The sequence below is a fragment of the Pelodiscus sinensis genome, chromosome 3 (assembly GCF_052426305.1).
Source record: "Pelodiscus sinensis isolate ZL-2025 chromosome 3, ASM5242630v1, whole genome shotgun sequence".
Classification (NCBI taxonomy): domain Eukaryota; kingdom Metazoa; phylum Chordata; order Testudines; family Trionychidae; genus Pelodiscus; species Pelodiscus sinensis.
This window is the reverse complement of record NC_143054.1, coordinates 651699-669102: the sequence shown is the minus strand read 5'-3', so window position 1 is coordinate 669102 and position 17404 is coordinate 651699. Positions and strand designations below refer to the sequence as shown.

Sequence of the window (17404 nt, the reverse complement as noted above, 5' to 3'; positions counted from 1 at the left end):
TAACTTCAGTACCGGGCAAATTAGTCGAAACAATAGAAAAGAATAAAATTGTGAAGCATGTAGAAGAACATAATTTGTTGGACAAAAGTCAACATGGTTTCTGTAAAGGGGAATCCTGTCTTACTAATCTGTTAGAGTTCTTTGAAGGGGTTAACAAGCATGCGGATAAGGGATCCAGTAGATATAGTATACTTGGATTTTCAGAAAGCCTTTGACAAGGTCCCGCACCAAAGGCTCTTGTGTAAATTACATAGCCATGGGATAAGAGGGAAGGTCCTTTCTTGGATTGAGAACTGGTTAAAAGACAGGAAACAAAGGGTAGGAATAAATGGTAAATTTTCAGATTGGAGAGGGGTAACTAGTGGTGTCCCTCAAGGGTCAGTCCTGGGACCAATCCTTTTCAACTTATTCATAAATGATCTGGAGAAAGGGGTAAGCAGTGAGGTAGTAAAGTTTGCAGATGATACAAAACTGTTTAGGATAGTCAAGACAGAAGCAGACTGTGAGGGACTCCAAGATGATCTCACCAAACTCAGTGATTGGGCAGCAAAATGGCAAATGAAATTTAATGTGGATAAGTGTAAAGTAATGCACATTGGGAAAAATAACCCCAACTATATGTACAGTGTGATGGGGGCTAATTTGGCTACGACAAATCAGGAAAGGGATCTTGGAGTTATCGTGGACAGTTCTCTGAAAACTTCCACGCAGTGTGTAGCGGCGGTCAAAAAGGCAAATAGGATGCTAGGAATTATTAGGAAAGGGATAGAAAATAAGACCCAGAATATCTTACTGCTCCTGTATAAAATTATGGTACGCCCACATCTTGAATACTGTGTACAGATGTGGTCTCCTCACCTCAAAAAAGATATTTTGGCCTTGGAAAGGGTTCAGAAAAGGGCAACTAAAATGATTAGGGGTTTGGAAAGGGTCCCATATGAGGAGAGGTTAAAGCGACTGGGACTTTTCAGTTTAGAAAAGAGGAGACTGAGGGGGGATATGATAGAGGTCTATAAAATCATGAGTGGTGTGGAGAGGGCCGATAAAGAAAAGTTATTTTTTAGTTCCCTAAATAGAAGAACTAGAGGTCACCAAATGAAATTAATGGGTAGCAGGTTTAAAACTAATAAAAGAAAGTTCTTCTTCACACAGCGTTTAGTCAACCTGTGGAACTCGTTGCCAGAGGAGGCTGTGAAGGCTAGGACTATAATAGAGTTTAAAGAGAAGCTAGATAAATTCATGGAGGTTAGGTCCATAAAAGGCTATTAGCCAGGGGATAAAATGGTGTCCTTGGCCTCTGTTTGTCAGAGGCTGGAGAGGGATGGCAGGAGACCAATCGCTTGATAATTGTCTTCGGTCCACCCTCTCTGGGGCACCTGGTGCTGGCCACTGTCGGTAGACAGGATACTGGGCTAGATGGACCTTTGGTCTGAGCCAGTACGGCCGTTCTTATGTTCTAATAAGGCAAAGTGAGCCAAACGTGACCCCAGCAGAGCCGGGTCCGGTAAGGCTGTTCAGCACAATCAATCCTAGTATTTTATATCCTTAACCAAACAAGTCTGACGTCAGGGCAAGAAATCATAGCGAACTTCAAAGAGGAATTATTATCAGCAAGGAAAGAAACAGGTTTTAGGGAATAAGGGCTTCAGCTTAAAATAGTTCATTAACACATTCCAACAGCCCATCCTTCTGGCCTTTTCTTACATCGCTGAAGGTCAGTTCACTCCCTCTAGTATACGTGCAGACACAAGAAACTGAAATGGCTTTTGTTATACAGAATGGCTTCTAGCTAAATGGTTGTGAAATGGTTTCCTCACACTGTAATCCCCAGGTCCTTTTCTGCCAAACTGCTACTTAGCCAGTCGGTCCTCAGCCTGTAACAATGCTTGGGATTCTTCCATCCCAAGTGCAGGACTCTTCACTTGTCCTTGTTGAACCTCATTGGATTTCTTTTGGCCAAATCCTCTAAATTTGTCTAGGTCACTCGGGACCTTATCCCTGCCCTCCAACATGTCTACCTCTTCACCCTACCTTAGTGTCATGTGCAGGGCTTGTCGAGCGGCGGCGAATCCCGCTCGCCAGCCGTGCGGTTCTGCGCTCTACGCAGATCACTCTGCGCCAGCTCTTCCGGGGTGTAATCTACTTGTTTCAAAGCGGCTTTGCCACCTGGAGTCTGGGGTTAGTGGGGTCCTTTAAAGTGTAGCAGCTCTAGAGCTGTTTCTGCGCTTCAAAGGCAGAGACGTCCTAGCCGTTAGTGGCATAGTTGATGCAAAATGCATCGACTATTCACTTAGTCAGTTGCTTGCAATTTAACATCCCTAGAACATAATTTGTCCCTCATCAAAGGCTCTTAAGTAAAGTAAGTTGTCCTGGGATAAGAGGAAAGGTCCTTTCATGGATTGATAACTGGTTAAGACAGGAAACAAAGAGTAGGAATAAATGGTAAGTTTTCCAAGTGAAAAGCGTTAACTAGTGGGGTCTCCCAAAGGCTTGTCCTGGGGTCAATCCTATTCAACTTATTTATAAATGATCTGGAAAAAACGGATAAACAGTGAGGTCGCAAAACTTGTAGATGATACTAAACTGCTCAAGGAGCAGTGAGGAGCTTCAAAAAGATCTCACCAAACTACGTGATTGGACAACCAAATGGCAAATGAAATTTAATGTTGATAAACGTGAAGTAATAGACATGGAAAAGATATGATGGGGACTAATTTAGCTACAACTACTCGAGAGAGATCTTGGAGTCATTTTGTACAGTTCTCTGAAAACATCCACTCAGTGTGAAGTGGCAGTCAAAAAGCAAATAGAATGTTAGGAATCATTTAAAAAGGGAAATAGATTAAGACAGAGAATATCTTATTGCCTCAGTATTAAATCATGGCATGCCCACATCTTGAATTCTGCCTACAGATGTGGTCATCTCATCTCAAAAAAGATAGATTGGCAATGCAAAATATTCAGAAAAGGGCAACAAAAATGACTAGGGGATTGGAATGCATCCCATATGAAGAGAGATTAAAAAGAGTTGGACTTTTCATTTTAGGTCGCTAAAATCCTGACTGGTGTGGATAAAGAGAATAAGGAACAGCTATTTACTTATTCCCACAATATAAGAACTGGGGGTCTTCAAATAAAAATAGGTAACAGGTTTAAAACAAACCAAAGGAAGTTTTTCTTTATGCAGTGCATAGTCAATCCGTGGAACTCCTTTCCAGAGGAGGTGGTGAAGACCAGGACTTTAAAGGGTTCAAAAAAGAGCTAGATAGATTAATGGCGGTTAAGTCCATCAATGGCTATTGGCCAGGATGAGTAGGAACAGTGTCCCTGGCCTCTGTTTGTCTGGAAATGGATGACAGGAGAGAGATCACCTGAGGATTACCTGTTGTGATCCCTCCCTCTGGGGCATCTCGTATTGGCCACTGTCAGCAGACAGGACACTGGGCTAGATGAACCTTTGGTCTGACACAGTATGGCCATTCTTATATTCTGATTCTGGGTCTGGGTCTGTTGTCCACACTGCCAAAAGTTTGTTGTCAAATTGGAAAGACTTCAAAAAGAGTTTTAGGAAGGATTTGAGGACTGGAAAATCTTCCCTGTAGTGACAGAGATGCTAAATATAGTTTGTTTATCCAAGAGACAGTTAAGATGTCTCACGGGGGACAGCTGTTTGTGAGTACCCACATGGGAAGAGATTTCTGATACTAGATGGCTTTTTATATAGCAGAGAAAGATAGAATTAGATTTTCAAACAGAAAGGGGCCATTCTGATGATCTAGTTCAGATGTCGGCAAACTACGGCTCTTGTTCCTTAAGTGGTGCGCAAGCCGATTTTGAGTCGCACGTGCGGTGGGAGTTCAGCCCCCAGCAGCCTTGAGGTCGCCACGCAGCTGCAGACTGGAGAATCAGCTACAGCTTCCTTCTGGAAGGGCAAGCGGTGGAGGAGGGCAGGGGACGCGCAGGTGCAGAGGGACTGGGGCGGCCCGACAAGTGGAGCAGGCAGCATGACACCGCACTGGGCTCCTCGTCCCTGGGGCTGACGCTGCCCAGCCTGGGCATGCAGCTCCCAGCAGCTAAGGTGTTAACATCTCCCCCACCCCGCTACAGTCTCTGCACCCTGCTCCAGGGTGGGGCACGGCTGGTAGTGCTCTGCAGATCCGGAGCTGGGAGACTGTCGCGGGGCGCAGCACAGTCCGCCACCCCCGGTCTATTAGTAATCCAGTTGTGCAGAATGCACCGCTCGCTTTTGTACCTCCTCGGCCGAGTGGGGGGTCCGGGCCCGCCCTCACTCCGGACCCCGACCCAGGGCCCTAACACCGAGAGCGTACCTCTCGGTGGTAGCAGCGGGGCTAGCACCCCAAACGCACCTGCTCCCGGGATACACGACCCGCCCTGGGTCCTACTCCACTCCGCCGGCCGCTGCTCCGCTTACCCGGTCGCTCCGTCCTCCGCCTTCCCGTCCGGGACCGCTCCTCTGCCCGTGGCCCGCCTCTCCTCCTCCTTGCTTCCCCCCTTGTCACTCTCGCCCCGGCCCCTTTCTGCTCCCCCGCACTTCCGGGTTCCCCCCTCCCCCTCCGTTGTCGCGCCCGCGATGTCACCCGCCGCGCTCTCGGGCGCGCCGTGATGATGCGTCACGGCCTCCCCGTCCCCGTTCCTCCCGTCCTCCGGCGCTGGGGCGTCCGCGCCCCTCTCTCCGGCGGCCCCAGCTACCGCTAGCGAGTGGCGGGGCGGTTCTGCCCCGTCACAGAGACCAGTCACAAGTTGCTGCTGCCTCCATGGGGTGCTGGGGCCCAGGCTGTGCCACGCTGCTCCCTGCGGGGTGTGTGTGTGTGGGGGGGGGGTAGAGGCAAAGAGCCCCTTCCCTAGTGCCCCGCTGTGCCTGGCCAGGCTGGATCCAATCATGAACAGCAGCCTGCAGGTGAGGGGCGGGCCCCAGCAAGGGCTGGGCCAGGCAGCAAAGTGATTCTTCTCCTTGCCCCAGCACTGCTCATGGTGGGCTGCGAGTATCAGTGCTGCTTCCCTTCCAGTGTGCATGCTGGGGGCACAGGGATGTGGGGGCAGGGGGTGGGGTGATACAGGGGATCAGGCTGGGGGCATCATGGGGCTGTGGGGAGCAAGGCTGGAGCAGAGGGAAGATGGGGTTCAAAATCCCATATGGAGCTGTTCAGAGAAAAGGTCGCCAGAATTTAATAGAACCAAAGCAGTATACTTTTCCCTAGCCTCGCTCTTGGAAACAGCTAACCTGTGCTGGCTGAAATCAGACACCCAACGGGAAAAATTTCAGCCGAACTCATTTAAGGGTATTATAATGGAAGTGGGAAGTATCAGCCAACATTACTAACAGGAAGTATTACCAACCCCAGGTGTAATTATATTTTGTATTTCTCTTGCTGCAGGGGTGATAAGAAGGTGATCTGCAACAAGTTCATTCAGACGGTAAGCCCCAGCCCCTCTTTCAGCTTCTTTAATGCTGCTACATAAGGGCAAGGCCTACTAAAGATCTTTCCTTTAGCTCTCAGGCACTGTGAGCCAGATTGTCGAAGGCTGCAGATAAGTACCCAGAGGGACTTCCAAAACCACCATAGGCACCTATCTGCATCCATATGCACATAAATACCTTTGTGTTTAAGGTCCTGGCTCTGGGGGCTCTGCTCACTTCCTATGAGACTAAACTATTGATTCATAGATTTTAAGGCCTGAAGAGACCGCTGTGTTCCTGTAATCCAGTGGTCTCCAGCTTTTTAACCACAAGATCACTTTTTTAATGTAAGATCTACCTCAATCCCAAATATCCTTGTCCTTCTTCCTTCCCGTCCCTTCTTTGAGACCCTGCCCCTGCTCCACTCCTTCTCTGAGGCCTCACTCTGCTCACCCCATTCCCCTTCCTCTCCCATCCTCACTCACTTTTACCAGGCTGGGGTAGGGAGTTGGGGTGGAGGCTCTGGTCTTGGACGAAGGGCTTTGGAGTGTGGGAGGGGCTCAGGGCTTAGCCCAGGGAGGGGGATTGGGGTCTAGTATGTGTTTCAGGGTGCAAGCTCTGGGAAGGAGTTTGGGTGCAGGGGGACTCATGTCTGGGGCAGGAGGTTGGATGTCGGAGGGCTGGCACAGGGGTTCAGGAAGCAGGCTCTGGCTGGGTGCCATTTAACTGAGATGGCTTCCAGGTGGTGGAGCAGTGGGGTTAAGGCAGGCTTACTCCAGCCCTGGCCCTGCACCACTCCTGAAAGCAGCTGGCATGTGCAGCAATGGCTCCATGGTGCCATGTGCTGCCCTTCAACTACAGGCACTGAGCCCACAGCTTCTACTGGTTCACTGTTCCCCACTGCTGACCGCAGGAGTGGTGTCTCCAGGCAAGAACAGCATGTGGAGACTCCCTGCTCTGCCTTTCTCAGGGGCTGCAAGGACATGCCAGCCACTTCCAGGAGCAGCAATTACCACAGGGATAATGACTCCAGCCACGCCAGGTTAGGCATTTAGAACTCACTCTGCAGAGAATTAAATTTATGAGTAAGAGAGAAATGAAAATTTCAAAATGCACAGACCAGTCACAAACCAAAAATAACCCACTTTGCAAGCAGTAAAAGAAGTAGCAACTGCCCCCCCCCCCCCCCCCGTGTGTGTTGTGTTGGGAGCTGAGAGTGAAGGGCAGAGCTGCTCTGGTTTGTTTCTTTACTGGCTCTGCAGCCATGGAGCCTCACATCTCCCATTGGCTGTGGTTTGTCATTTGAGAAACAGTGATTTAAACCTTTCACCCAGCATATTCCTCTGTAAAATAGTGCATTCAGCTAATTTAAGAGGCAAGATTGTTTGTGAAAAATTTAGTGTCTGTAGGTAATTGCAGAGTATGACTTTATTTTGCACAAGCAAATTACCCAAACAAACTCTTAAAATATAATATAGCTGTAGGGCTCTATTATCGACCACCTGATCAGGTCAGCGATAGTGACTATGAAATGCTGAGGGAGATTAGAGAGGCTATCAAAATAAAAAACTCAATAATAGTAGGGCATAGGCGGTCAACCTGTGGCTTGCAAGCTGCATGCAGCTCTTCAAATAAAAAATTGCGGCTCCCGCACCCGCAGCTCGAGGCTCTGAAAGGGTCAGCATGTTTCTGTCTGACAGAGCCCGAGTCATGGCGTCCTGTGCAGATTTCAAAATGGCTGCCTTAAAAGGGCAATGCCTGCTCCACTTTTTAAAGGGCACTGGCTAGGCCCTCACCTCCTCCCCTTTTTTTGGGGGGGAGGGTCAACAACTTTTTTCCCTTTTTGGCTCTTCATCTGTTATGACTCGGCCACCCCTGTAGTAGGGAATTTCAATATTTACCCCATATTGACTGGGTATACGTCACCTCAGGGCGGGATGCAGAGATAAAATTTCTTGATACCTTTAATGACTGCTTCTTGGAGCAGCTGGTTCTGGAAACCACAAGCGGAGAGGCAATTCTTGATTTAGTCATAAGTGGGGCACAGAATCTGGTCCAAGAGATAAATATAACTGGACCACTTGCAAATAGTGACCATAAATATAATCCTTGTGGTGGGAAAAACACCTCAACAGCCCTACACTGTGGCATTTAATTTCATAAAGTGTCTAATTTCTATTTAAATGAGATTAAATAGAAATTAAAAGGTACAGGGACAAAAGTAAAATCCCTGCAAGCTGCATGGACACTTTTCAAAAACACGATAATAGAGGCCCAAGTTAAATCTATTAATCTATTAGTCCTTTGGGCTCCTAATGGAGCATAAGGCCTCCATAGTCATTCTGCATTTCTTGCGATCCTTAGCGATAGTCTTGACATGATCCCACGTTAAGCCAGCTGCTTTTACTTTGTCCAGGAAGCTTCGTCACCGTGTTTGTTTGGGACGTCCCCTTTTCCTTTTTCCTTTTGGATTCCATTCTAACACTTGTCTCATGATACATTCCTCACGGTCCTTACGCAGGATGTGGCCTGCCCTTCGCCATTTTCTCTTCTTAATTTGAACTTCCATTGGTTTCTGATTTGTTTTGGTCCACAAGGTTTCATTTGGCATTCTGTCGTACCACTTTAGCTGGAGAATGTGTCTAAGGCATTTATTGACAAACCTCTGAATTCTCTGAGTGTTGCTCTGGACAACGCGCCACGCCTCCGAGCCATACAGCAGCACTTATTTCACATTGGAAGTGAAAATACATAGTTTGGTTCTTGTTGAAATGGCTCTTGCACCCCAGATTGGTCATAGTATGGCAAAGGCTTGTTGCGCCTTTTGTATTCTTGTACTGATGTCCTCTTCAATTAAATGTATACCCCAAATTTAAAAAAATGCAATAAGAGAACCAAAAAAGTGCCACCATTGCTTAACAACGAAGTAAAAGAAGCAGCGAGAGATAAAAAGAGATGCTTTAAAAAGTGGAAGTCAAATCCTGTGAGGAAAATAGGAGCATGAACTTTTTCAAATTAAGTGTAAAAATCATATATATATAGTAGCCCAGTGTCTGTGACTCTGTAACTGTGAAATGCTGGCTGTCCCCTCTCGGTGGCGCTGTTGCCTCCCGCTGTGGCGCTCGGCTGACTTTTGCGCCGCTCAGCTGGGCTGCTGCGCAGGGTGCATGGGGCCCAAATGGCCGCTTGCGCCGCTTGCTCCTGTGTGGCGGCCCGGCTGAGCGGCACAGAAGTTAGCTGAGCACCATGGAGGGAGAGGAAGGGGGGGGCGGGGCGGTGATGTACACAGCCAGGGGGCGTGGCCTGGCCATGTACGTCACCACCCCACCCCCCTTTGCACCACCCTTCGCCTCCCGTTGTGGCGCTCAGCTGACTTTTGCGCCACTCAGCTGGGCCACTGTGAGGGAGCCCAAACGGCCGTTTGCTCCACTTGCTCCCCCGCGGCGGCCTGGCTGAGTGGCGCAGAAGTCAGCTGAGCGCCACAGCGGGAGGCGAAGGAGGGGGCGGGGAAGTGACGTGCAGCATGACAGCAGCTCTAGGCTCTGCCCCCTGGCCGTGAATGTCACTGCCCCACCCCCTTTCATTTCCCACAGTGGCGCTCGGCTGACTTCTGCGCCGCTCAACTGGGCTGCCACGTGGGAGCAAGTGGCACAAGCGACTGTTTGGGCTCCGCGCTCCCCATGCAGCACAGGGAAGGTGGGGCCCAAATGGGATCTGCACTCCCCCGAGTGAGAGACAGGAGGGGGAGGAGAAGAGAAAGAGAGAGAGAGGCAGGAGATGGAGGAGAGCTGAGCGAGAGAGGAGGGGGGGTGAAGAAGGGGGAGAGAGACCTGAAAATCCCGTCTTATGATGGGCTAATTGGCTAGCATAATAAAAGCCAAAAAGGAGTTTGAAGAGCAGCTAGTCAGAAACTTAAAAGGTAATAATTTGCTTCAGCTGGGGATATTGGACAGATTCCCAAACCTGTAAGTCTAATGTCAGTACCGAGCAAATTAGTTGAAACTATAATAAAGAATAAAAATGTCAGACACATGGATGAACTATACACACAATATAATGGGGACTAATTTAGCTACAACTACTCAAGAGAAAGATCTTGGAGTCATTTGTTGGACATAATTTGTTGGACAAAAGTCAACATGGTTTCTGTAAAGGGAAATCGTGTCTTATCTGTTGGGGTATGTCTACACTGTAAAGTGAATTTGAAATAACGACTGTTATTTCCAATTAACTTTAATAGCGTTTATACAGGCAAACTGCTATTTTGACATTAATTCAAAATAGCGGAGCGCTTAATTCGAATTTGGTAAACCTCATTCTACGAGAAGTAACGCCAAATTCAAAATAGCTATTTCGAATTAAGTGCTGTGTAGATGCTTAATTCAGAATAGGGGGCCCCCCTGCCCTTCCCAGGGAGCCCTGGCGGCCACTCTGGGCACAACCAGGAAAACTTACTCTCCTCTCCCCCAGCCCCGGAGCCATTAAAGGGGTAGACCCTGGCCACAGTGCCTGTGCCAGCGCCAAGCCTGCCAGCCCAGAGCCAGCAGTGGCCACCGGGGCCCCTGATCCAGTGCCCCCAAAACATGAGCCAGCAAGCTACTGGCAGCCAGCCCTCCCAGGAGCCTGACGGGCTGGAGAAGGCAGGCGCCTTCCTGGTCCAGGGTGGAGATCATGGACCTTATACAAGTTTGGGGCGTATGCCCCCAATGTCCATGATCTCCACACTAAACGGAGGAATGCGTCCGTCTATGGCAGGATAGCTGCCAGCCTGGCCACCAAAGACCACATGCGAACCCAGGAGCAGGTTTGCATGAAAATCAAGTTGGTCCGGCGAGACCCCCAACCCTGGGCCCTGAGCTTTCCCTCACGCTTCTTCCCCTTGCTTCCCCCTTCCAGCTCCCTCCTCCCAGGTTTCCCCCTCCCCCCTCTCTTTTCCCCTCTCCCACTTCCTTTTCCCAGTCTCCCCAGAGGTTCATCTCCTCCCCCAGTTTTGTTCAATAAACCCAGTTTCTATTTTTGAACATACGTGTCTTTTGTTTAATATCAGGAAGTGGGGCTAGAGAGGGGTAAGTGGAAGGACGTGAGGGAGGAATGGGGCATGAACCCCTGGAGGGGAGGACAGAGGTGCCTCTGAGGGCTCCTGGGGTGGACGCTCTCCCGCAGGGCCTCCTGGATCCTGACAGCGTCCCAATGGACCCCCCCGGATGGCAGCCTGCAGCAAGTGCAGCCGGGCTGATAGCAATGACCCCATGAGATGCACCGGCATGCCCAGGGGCAGCTCTGGCTCCATGTGGCTAAGTGCTGTGGTGTCCCGAGTGCGGGCACTCAGGGCACTCCAAAACAAGATTGCTTTGCTGTCCCTCATCAAGGTAGACAAGCAAGCGGGAAACCCGGAGAACTGTCTGTCCGGGGAGGGCGTAGGGTTCCTTTAAGCACGGAGCTCAGTTAGCCTCAGGCAGTAGCCCCACACACTAAGTCCTAACCTGATGCCCTGCCGGCACTGGTTCCGGCAAGCCTTAACTTTGGTTCAGGGTCCACTCAGTGTGGACGCGCTATTTTGAAATAGCAATTTCAAAATAGGTTTTGTGTGTAGATGCGTTAATTTGAATTAGCTTAATTTGAATTAACTATTTCGAATTGTTAACTCCACTTAACACTGTAGTGTAGACATACCCTTAGAGTTCTTTGAAAGGGTTAACAAACATGCGGACAAGGGTGATCTAGTATGCTTAGATTTTCAGAAAGCCTTTGACAAGGTCCCTCACCAAAGGCTCTTGTGTAAATTACATTGTCATGGGATAAGAGGGAAGGTCCTTTCTTGGATTGAGAACTGGTTAAAAGACAGGAAACAAAGGGTAGGAATAAATGGTAAATTTTCAGATTGGAGAGGGGTAACTAGTGGTGTCCCCCAAGGGTCAGTCCTGGGAACAATCCTTTTCAACTTATTCATAAATGATCTAGAGAAAGGGGTAAGTAGTGAGGTGGTAAAGTTTGTGGATAATACTAAACTGTTTAGGATAGTCAAGACAGAAGCAGACTGTGAAGAACTTCAAAAAGATCTCACCAAACTGAGTGATTGGGCAACAAAATGGCAAAAGAAGTTTAATGTGGATAAGTGTAAAGTAATGCACGTTGGAAAAAATAACCCCAACTATACGTACACTATGATGGGGGCTAATTTGGCTATGACAAATCAGGAAAGAGATCTTGGAGTTATCGTGGATAGTTTTCTGAAAACTTCCACACAGTGTGCAGCGGCGGTCAAAAAGGCAAATAGGATGTTAGGAATTATTAAGAAAAGGATAGAAAATAAAACAGAATATCTTACTGCCCCTGTATAAAACTATGGTATGCCCACATCTTGAATACTGCGTACAGATGTGGTCTTCTCACCTCAAAAAAGATATTTTGACCTTGGAAAGGGTTCAGAAAAGGGCAACTAAAATGATTAGGGGTTTGGAACGGGTCCCATATGAGGAGAGGTTAAAGCGACTGGGACTTATCAGTTTAGAAAAGAGGAGACTGAGGGGGGGATATGATAGAGGTCTATAAAATCATGAGAGGTGTGGAGAGGGCCGATAAAGAAAAGTTATTTATTAGTTCCCATAATATAAGAACTAGAGGACACCAAATGAAATTAATGGGTAGCAAGTTTCAGACTATTAAGCGAAAGTTCTTCTTCACACAGCGCATAGCCAACCTGTGGAACTCCTTGCCAGAGGAAGCTGTGAAGGCTAGGACTATAATAGAGTTTAAAGAGAAGCTAGATAATTTCGTGGAGGTTAGGTACATAAAAAGCTATTAGCCAGGGGATAGAAATGGTGTCCCCTGGCCTCTGTTTGTTTGTCAGAGGCTGGAGATGGATGGCACGAGACAAAGTGCTTTATCATTGTCTTCGGTCCACCCCCTCTGGGACACCTGGTGCTGGCCACTGTCGGCAGACAGGCTACTGGGCTAGATGGACCTTTGGTCTGAGCCAGTATGGCTGTTCATATGTTCTTGTATTAGAGTGTGTCTGTCTGTGTGTCTGCGAGTCCGTCTGTTCATGAACTTTTCCTGTTCATGGTAAGAGCTAGGGCCTCCAAATGTAATCTGTATTAGGGATGTGCTAATGTAACGTCTGAATGGTTAACTGGTTAGTCTTGGCTCATTGGTTAACCTTTATGGTTACACGCAGTCCCTTGGCATGGCTCCTCCTGCTTCCTTTTGTCGTACCTTAAAGCAAGGTCAGGGTTTGGTTGTTCCAGGAAGTTCCTGGAATGGACCGGATTTCCATGACATGGAATGGGAGGGGCACAGAGACGGGACACGATACTGTAGTGACCACTGCTCTCAGTGAGCACAAGGGAGAGCTGTACTGCAGAGTCGCCATTGGGGGAAAGCTGCACCACCAGGAGAGTGGCCAGCTGGGCCTGGGGTTGCCATCATGCCTGCCACCTGACCGGGTAAGTAGCCCCTCTAGCCCAAACCCTTTCCTTCCAGCCAGGGTGGGCAGACTAGGAGGATAGAGAAGGCCCTGTCAGATTGGACCCCTGTCCTAAGGCCCTCCTGCAGCCTCCTGCTTTGCCCCCCCACATCCTCAAGACTTTGCCCTGAAGCACCTGGGTAACACTGGGTATATCTTCTAGTACAGTGGTTCATAAGCCTTTTTATGCTGCAGACTAGCAAACTCATTCACAAACTTTTGATGGACCAGTAACATTTATTTGCATATTCATTATGCAAATAAAATATTACCCTCTGCCTAGCCCCAACCCAGCTCCTTGTTCCCCCAGTGCCCAGCACACATGGACTCTCATCCCTACAGCCCATGCCAACACCTTCTTGTCCTGTGACCCCACCACACCCACATCCCTTTGCTCTTTGCCCTCACCCCACCCCTGCACTCCCCAGAGTGAGGATGCCCCCTCTAAGGAGCGTGGCCCTCCTCCTTTGTGCCCTCTCCCTCTCCAAGCGCATCTGGCATCCCCATCGGTGGGGTGGGAATGCAGAGCCCCAGCCGACCGCCATTACCGAGGAGGCAGAAGAGAGGGAGGAGCCTCCTGCTCCGCCTCCTCCTACCACCACCTCAACTCCAGCACTGCCGCCAGCAAAAGTGGCCACACGAGCAGGGGGAGCGGCTGTTGGCGGTGGGTACACTCCCTCCTTCTTTGCACTGTTCTAGTAGTTTAATATATTGGCACCCGAAATAAGTTCTTTCCCCCAGGCGGAAATAATGTGTGAGAAGGAATGCACAAAGACCTTGTGCACCTCATCTGCTGCTATCTCCCTGGGGCTAGGGAGGGCGTGCTGGCTCCTCCTCCTCTGGGCCAGAATGGGGGAGGAGTTCCACACCCCATCCACACCTTGGGGCGGTGGGCAGCTGCTCCCAGGACCAGGCCATGCTGCCGGCCAGTGATTGCTCACTGGGGCTCTTGCTGCCCCCTTGTGATCATTCATGAGTATAACTGACCCCCCGTGGTCATGCATAAGTATAACTGTCCCTGGGTTCACATCCCTCCCTTTCCATTTGCTACAAAACAGTCGCATTCCAGGCACATCCTATTATCCTGGCACAACCAAACCCTGGATTTGCTTTGTTACAATAAGAGGAGGCTGCATCCCAAATTTGGGCCTAATTCTTGCCATTTAGGAGGAGTTGTTGAACAGACAGACTCACAGAGAGACGCACGTTTCTAAAAGATATAGTAAGATAAAAGGAAGGAAAGGGAAAAGTGTTAAATGGACAAAGCAGTCGGATACGTACACAAGAGTTCAGACTCCAATATCAGGTTCCGAGCAGCACTGGTGACTGCTGGCTTGTAACGTCCCTCTGGAACGCTTCCAGAGGAGGTGGATCTGTCAGGCCTTTGGTCGAAGCTGCCATTGTAGAGAAGTGACTCCAGAGACAGGTTCCCAGATGGTCGCTTTTCGACTGGAACACGCAGTTGAAGAGACCCTGGCAGCTTTGCTCAGCATCACTGACTGGCCCGTTAAGTCTGGTGAGTGGCACAAATAGGCTCCCTGCTCAGCTACATGATGCTTCTGGAAAGCTGCCAGCACGTCCCTCCAGCTCCTAGGCATACGGTCAACCACGGGGGTGCCGCACTCTGCCCCCACCTTCAGGCAGCACCTGTTGGCTGGGAACCCTGGCAGTGCACGGTGTCCTATGACTGGGCCTCTGCATGTGACACCTATTTATGACCCCCCTCTCCCATACCCCAACTCCTGCCCCAGTCCTGAGCCCCCTCCCACCCTCCAAACTCCTTGACCTAAGCCCAGAGCCCATGCCCCCCCACTGCCCCAGCCAGGAGCCCCCTCCCACTGCAACCCACTTCCCCAGCCAGGAGCCCCCCCCTGCACCCTGAGCCCATGCCCCCTCCCACTGCAACCCACTACCCCAGCCAGGAGCCCCCTCCTGCACCCTGAGCCCATGCCCCCTCCCACTGCAACCCCCTGCCCCAGCCAGGAGCCCCCTCCTGCACCCAGAGCCCATGCCCCCCCTCCCCCACTGCAACCCACTTCCCCAGCCAGGAGCCCCCTCCTGCACCCAGAGCCCATGCCCCCCCCCACTGCAACCCACTACCCCAGCCAGGAACCCCCTCCTGCACCCAGAGCCCACGCCCCCCCCCCCCCACTGCAACCCACTACCCCAGCCAGGAGCCCCCTCCTGCACCCAGAGCCCATGCCCCCTCCCACTGCAACCCACTACCCCAGCCAGGAACCCCCTCCTGCACCCAGAGCCCATGCCCCCCCCCCCCACTGCAACCCACTACCCCAGCCAGGAGCCCCCTCCTGCACCCAGAGCCCATGCCCCCTCCCACTGCAACCCACTACCCCAGCCAGGAGCCCCCTCCTGCACCCAGAGCCCATGCCCCCTCCCACTGAAACCCCCTGCCCCAGCCAGGAGCCCCCTCCTGCACCCAGAGCCCATGCCCCCTCCCACTGCAACCCACTACCCCAGCCAGGAGCCCCCTCCTGCACCCTGAGCCCACGCCCCCCCCCCCACTGCAACCCACTACCCCAGCCAGGAGCCCCCTCCTGCACCCAGAGCCCATGCCCCCTCCCACTGCAACCCACTTCCCCAGCCAGGAGCCCCCTCCTGCACCCAGAGCCCACGCCCCCCCCCCCCACTGCAACCCACTTCCCCAGCCAGGAGCCCCCTCCTGCACCCTGAGCCCATGCCCCCCCTCCCCCACTGCAACCCACTTCCCCAGCCAGGAGCCCCTTCCTGCACCCAGAGCCCATGCCCCCCCACTGCAACCCACTTCCCCAGCCAGGAGCCCCCTCCTGCACCCAGAGCCCATGCCCCCCCCCCCCCAGTGCAACCCACTACCCCAGCCAGGAGCCCCCTCCTGCACCCAGAGCCCATGCCCCCCCCCCCCCCTGTGCAACCCACTACCCCAGCCAGGAGCCCCCTCCTGCACCCAGAGCCCATGCCCCCCCTCCCCCACTGCAACCCACTTCCCCAGCCAGGAGCCCCCTCCTGCACCCAGAGCCCATGCCCCCCCTCCCCCACTGCAACCCACTTCCCCAGCCAGGAGCCCCCTCCTGCACCCAGAGCCCATGCCCCCCCTCCCCCACTGCAACCCACTTCCCCAGCCAGGAGCCCCCTCCTGCACCCTGAGCCCATGCCCCCTCCCCACTGCAACCCACTTCCCCAGCCAGGAGCCCCCTCCTGCACCCAGAGCCCATGCCCCCCTCCCCCACTGCAACCCACTTCCCCAGCCAGGAGCCCCCTCCTGCACCCTGAGCCCATGCCCCCCTCCCACTGCAACCCACTACCCCAGCCAGGAACCCCCTCCTGCACCCTGAGCCCATGCCCCCCCTCCCCCACTGCAACCCACTACCCCAGCCAGGAGCCCCCTCCTGCACCCAGAGCCCATGCCCCCCCTCCCCACTGCAACCCACTACCCCAGCCAGGAGCCCCCTCCTGCACCCTGAGCCCATGCCCCCTCCCACTGCAACCCACTACCCCAGCCAGGAGCCCCCTCCTGCACCCAGAGCCCATGCCCCCCCCCCCACTGCAACCCACTTCCCCAGCCAGGAGCCCCCTCCTGCACCCTGAGCCCATGCCCCCTCCCACTGCAACCCACTACCCCAGCCAGGAGCCCCCTCCTGCACCCTGAACCCATGCCCCCCCCCACACTGCAACCTACTGCCCCAACCAGGAGCCCCCTCCTGAGCCCTTGGCCCCCCCACACTGTAACCTACTGCCCCAACCAGGAGCCCCCTCCTGCACCCTGAGCCCATGCCCCCCCCCACACTGCAACCTACTGCCCCAACCAGGAGCCCCCTCCTGAGCCCTTGGCCCCCCCACACTGTAACCTACTGCCCCAACCAGGAGCCCCCTCCTGCACCCTGAGCCCATGCCCCCCCCCCCACACTGCAACCTACTGCCCCAACCAGCAGCCCCCTCCTGCACCGTAAGCCCAGAGCCTATGCCCCCCTCCCCCACTGCAACCCACTTCCCCAGCCAGGAGCCCCCTCCTGCACCCTGAGCCCATGCCCCCTCCCACTGCAACCCACTTCCCCAGCCAGGAGCCCCCTCCTGCACCCAGAGCCCATGCCCCCCCCTCCCCCACTGCAACCCACTTCCCCAGCCAGGAGCCCCCTCCTGCACCCTGAGCCCATGCCCCCTCCCACTGCAACCCACTACCCCAGCCAGGAACCCCCTCCTGCACCCTGAGCCCATGCCCCCCTCCCCCACTGCAACCCACTACCCCAGCCAGGAGCCCCCTCCTGCACCCAGAGCCCATGCCCCCCCTCCCCCACTGCAACCCACTACCCCAGCCAGGAGCCCCCTCCTGCACCCTGAGCCCATGCCCCCTCCCACTGCAACCCACTACCCCAGCCAGGAGCCCCCTCCTGCACCCAGAGCCCATGCCCCCCCCCCCCCCCCCACTGCAACCCACTTCCCCAGCCAGGAGCCCCCTCCTGCACCCTGAGCCCATGCCCCCTCCCACTGCAACCCACTACCCCAGCCAGGAGCCCCCTCCTGCACCC

The 17404-nt window shown here is 52.8% G+C and overlaps 1 protein-coding gene across 1 annotated transcript in view; it reads left to right on the top strand.

Annotated features, from left to right (window-relative positions):
* The window catches only part of IFT172 (intraflagellar transport 172), a 178238-nt gene that overhangs the window by 13986 nt on the left and 146848 nt on the right, over positions 1-17404 (top strand). Inside the window, exon 4 of the mRNA XM_089776934.1 lies at positions 5397-5436. Within this exon, the coding sequence (XP_089633060.1) occupies positions 5397-5436 (40 nt within the window). The remainder of the gene's footprint in view (positions 1-5396; positions 5437-17404) is intronic.